Source organism: Anomalospiza imberbis, chromosome 3 (genome assembly GCF_031753505.1).
Source record: "Anomalospiza imberbis isolate Cuckoo-Finch-1a 21T00152 chromosome 3, ASM3175350v1, whole genome shotgun sequence".
Taxonomy (NCBI): Eukaryota; Metazoa; Chordata; class Aves; order Passeriformes; family Viduidae; genus Anomalospiza; species Anomalospiza imberbis.
The window spans coordinates 64,440,975-64,444,988 of NC_089683.1; the positions used below are offsets into that span (position 1 = coordinate 64,440,975).

At 53.7% G+C, this 4,014-nt stretch overlaps 1 protein-coding gene across 1 annotated transcript; it reads left to right on the forward strand.

The window, feature by feature from the left end:
• Nucleotides 1-290: 290 nt before the first annotated feature.
• OLIG3 (oligodendrocyte transcription factor 3) lies at nucleotides 291-1,222 on the forward strand. Its single transcript, XM_068182966.1, has one exon. It carries the CDS (start codon nucleotides 389-391, stop codon nucleotides 1,208-1,210), a length of 822 nt encoding a protein of 273 aa, XP_068039067.1. The 5' UTR covers nucleotides 291-388; the 3' UTR covers nucleotides 1,211-1,222.
• Nucleotides 1,223-4,014: the final 2,792 nt, after the last annotated feature.

The window sequence follows — 4,014 nt, forward strand, 5'->3', positions numbered from 1 at the left end:
TGGGACAGTCAAAGCGCACCGCCCTGAATAATGGCACGTCATCCTAACTAGACCATTATACATAGGAGGGCTCCTTTTGTCTCTGCTCTCTGCTGCAGCTCTATAAAAGCCCCTCTTTTTCAAGCTGAGGTTAGTCCAAGCATACACTAAGTAGCCATCCTGTAAACAGGCTGAGTAACCGGGTGAGGAAAGAGAGAGGAGACATTGGAGAGAGAGACGGCTGAGGGGCTTTTTTCCTCTTCCTCCAACATTTCCAGCCCTTCGCTGGCAGACCCTGCCATCCATTTATTTCCTTTCCGTTTTGTTTTTGTTGCTTTTCGAAGGAGAGTTGTCTTGTTCCGCCACGTCCAGAGCAGGGAAGAGTTTCTTGCTCAGAAGCCTGAATACAATGAATTCTGATTCCAGCTCTGTCTCCAGCAGAGCTTCTTCGCCAGACATGGATGAGATGTACCTGAGAGACCACCACCACCACCACCACCATCACCACCACCAAGACAGCCGGCTCAACTCAGTCTCCTCCACTCAGAACGATCTGGTGCAGAAGATGTCTGGGGAAGGCCTCACCAGGAACGGTTCCAAGACTGGAGGGGAAGGCAGCAAGTACAAAATCAAGAAGCAGCTTTCGGAGCAGGACCTGCAGCAGCTGCGGCTGAAGATCAACGGCCGGGAGCGTAAGAGGATGCACGACCTCAACCTCGCTATGGACGGACTGCGGGAGGTGATGCCCTACGCTCATGGACCTTCTGTGAGAAAACTCTCCAAAATCGCCACCCTCCTGCTAGCCAGAAACTATATCCTGATGCTCACCAGCTCCCTGGAGGAGATGAAGAGGCTAGTTGGGGAAATCTACGGGGGACACCACTCGGCCTTTCACTGCAGCACGGTGGGACACTCCACCGGGCACCCGCCCCACGCCGCCGGCACTGTGCACCAGGTGCATCCCATCCTCGGCAGTGCCTTGTCCTCCGCCAACACCTCCTCCTCCCTCTCCGCCTCCCTGCCGGCCATCGGCACCATCCGGCCCCCACACTCCCTGCTCAAGACCCCCTCGACACCCCCCGCCCTGCAGCTCGGCAGCGGCTTCCAACACTGGGCTGGCTTGCCGTGCCCCTGCACCATCTGCCAGATGCCTCCCCCGCCCCACCTCTCGGCCCTCACCGCCTCCAACATGGCCAGGATCTCGGGGGAGACCAAGGACCTCCTGAAGTGACTCGGCGGGGCTCCGCCGGCCGCTGGGGCTGCGCCGGAGCCGGCTCTCCCAGCCACGGAGAGGGGGCTGCGGCCGGTCCCCCCCCGAGCCGCCGACGGACCTGCCCCCTCTGCCCCCGCCCGCCAAGCCCCCTGTAACACGGGATTAGTGTAGTAAGGACCTTGCAAAGGTAATGTTCCACCCGGCTCCTCGGGCGATGTTTTCTTATTATACTAAACTGGAAAAAAAGTCCCTGTTGTAAAAAGAATGATAATGATAATAATAATAATGATAATAATAATAATAATAATAATGCCGCTGATGGTAATCAAATGTAAATGATTCCTTCAAATGTATGTAAAATGAAAAAAAAAAAAAAAGACATGGTTGTCATTGTAGTGTTCGCAGCTACCATGAGACGATGAAATCAGTCTGGGGCTTTTTTCCCTTCTTTTTTCTCCGGGCTTTTTCTTTCTTTCCTTTCGCACGGCGACACCTCCGAAATTTCCTGTTCCAGACCTGGCTGTGGAAGCGCAGCGGCGGCCCAAGGTAGACCAGAGAGTGCGTGCATGCTTTCCGCCCCAGCTTGTCACCCGTGGGGACCGGCCACAGGCGGCTCCCCTGGCAACAGGGACTTCCGAGGAAATTCACTGAAGTTTTCGAGTGTGGTTTATGGTTTGGGGTTTTTGTGGTTTGGTGTTTTTTTTTTGGTTTTTTTTTTTTTTTTTTTTTTTTTTTTTTTTGTTTTGTTTTGTTTTTACAGATTTGGTTATGATGGGATTTTTTGGGTTTTTTTTTGGTTTTTTTTGGTAGTTTTTTTCTTCTTCCCTCTGTGAAGAAAAAAGAAAGAGAAATAAAACAAAAAAGAGGAAAATAGTGCAAAACACAGCACAACCCTCCAGCAGATCTGTTTTGCCAAATCTGCCATCTCCTGCTCTCGGTGAACTGTGTTGATTTAGCTGTCTGAGGTACAAATTTCTGTTGCTGGCTCTGGGTTTATTAGTATTTGCTGGTTTTGTTGTTGTTGTTTTGTTTGGTTTTGTGTTATTAAAAAAAAATTGTTATGGTTTGTTTTTGCATGCGGGGTCAGTTCTTGCCAGGTCGGTGATTTGTGTATCTAAATCAGAAGGTTTGTTGCTGTTTATTTCCTTTTCGATGTGTTTTCCTGGGACATTGTTTGAAATAATGTTATTCTTCATTTCGTTCGTTTGTTTGTTTTCGGTTGGGGCCTCAAAGACACCACCATGTCTTTATTTTTTATATATTCTTGATAATAACTATCGATATATTTATTATTGACCAGTGTTTCTGGATGAGATTTCCAAATAAAGTAAAAAATTAACTCCAAGATGCCTGTTTCGCCTTTGTCCGGGTCTGGAAGCTGAGAAAAGGCGCCGTATTTGATGGCTTTGGGTCTCTCCAGGACTCCCCGGGCCCATCTGGAGGAGGCTGGCACAGCTCCGTGTGCCCTGCCTCGGAAGCGGCCACGAACCCGAAGTCCTCAGGTGTGTGCGAGCTGCCGGGCAGGTTCCGGCAGCTTCCCAGCGGGCTGGGAGCCGTCAGGAATTGGGGTGGCCCATGGCCAGTCCCGCAGCCAGAGCCGGGCGCGGGAGGGCGGGCCGCGGGCAGCGCCGGGGAGTTTATGGGCAATAACTTTTTTTTTCTTTTGAGAACCAGTTTTCAGTCCCATTTTTTTCTGGAGGGAAATGGTAGGATGGACAGAGTTGGGAAAGGCAGTTCTGCCCCGCCGGCAGGCGGTTCTCGGCGGAGATGAGCGCGGCTGGCGGCTCCCAGCGCCCTGCGGCTCGGCACACGGGAGCGCGGCGCTGCCCTCCCGGCCAACCCCGGCCCCCTGCCTCACGCGAAAGGGGATGGCCGGGAGGGACCTGAAGAAACAGGGGAAGGCGACTCCCCCTGAGTCGTAAGCTGAGCAGTGACAGAGGAAGGATGGATGTGGCATTTAAACCCCAGTGGAGGGGGTGGATGGGGCATTTAAACCGAAATGCCAAAAAACTTTCAGAAAGCCATCTGTGGGCGATCCGTGCCGGTGAGCGGGCTGTGCAATACTGCAGCATCCAAGTCAGCGTTAAGACATAAGCAAGCATACACAAACATTTGAAACTGAAAATAACGTGTATTTACGTCGAAAACACGAACTAAAAAATCACGTAAAGAAGCCATTCCCTGCCTAAGGTAAATCCTTACAGTAATTCAGCAAGATGATCAAGAGAGGCTGCAGTTTCCTTCCTTCCTTCCTTCCTTCCTTCCTTCCTTCCTTCCTTCCTTCCTTCCTTCCTTCCTTCCTTCCTTCCTTCCTTCCTTCCTGCCTTCCTGCCTTCCTGCCTTCCTGCCTTCCTGCCTTCCTGCCTTCCTTCCTGCCTTCCTGCCTGCCTGCCTGCCTGCCTGCCTGCCTGCCTGCCTGCCTTCCTGCCTTCCTGCCTGCCTGCCTGCCTGCCTGCCTTCCTGCCTGCCTGCCTTCCTTCCTGCCTGCCTTCCTGCCTGCCTTCCTGCCTGCCTTCCTGCCTTCCTGCCTGCCTTCCTTGCCTGCCTTCCTTGCCTGCCTTTCCTGCCTGCCTTCCTGCCTGCCTTCCCGCCTCCCTGCCTCCCTCCCTGACTTCCCTCCCTCCCTCCCTCCCTCTTCCCTGCCCTCCCGGCACTGCCTAGGGAGGAGACGCACGACCGGGAGGTGACCATGGGGTGCACCAGTGACGGCTGTCGTCGAGGAGGGGCCCGGTGGGCTGACCCCCAGGTGCCATCGGAGCTGTGCGTGGGGTTCTGTGCAAGGCGCGGACCCGCCCCGCCGTCCCAGGGAGAGTCTGGGCTGG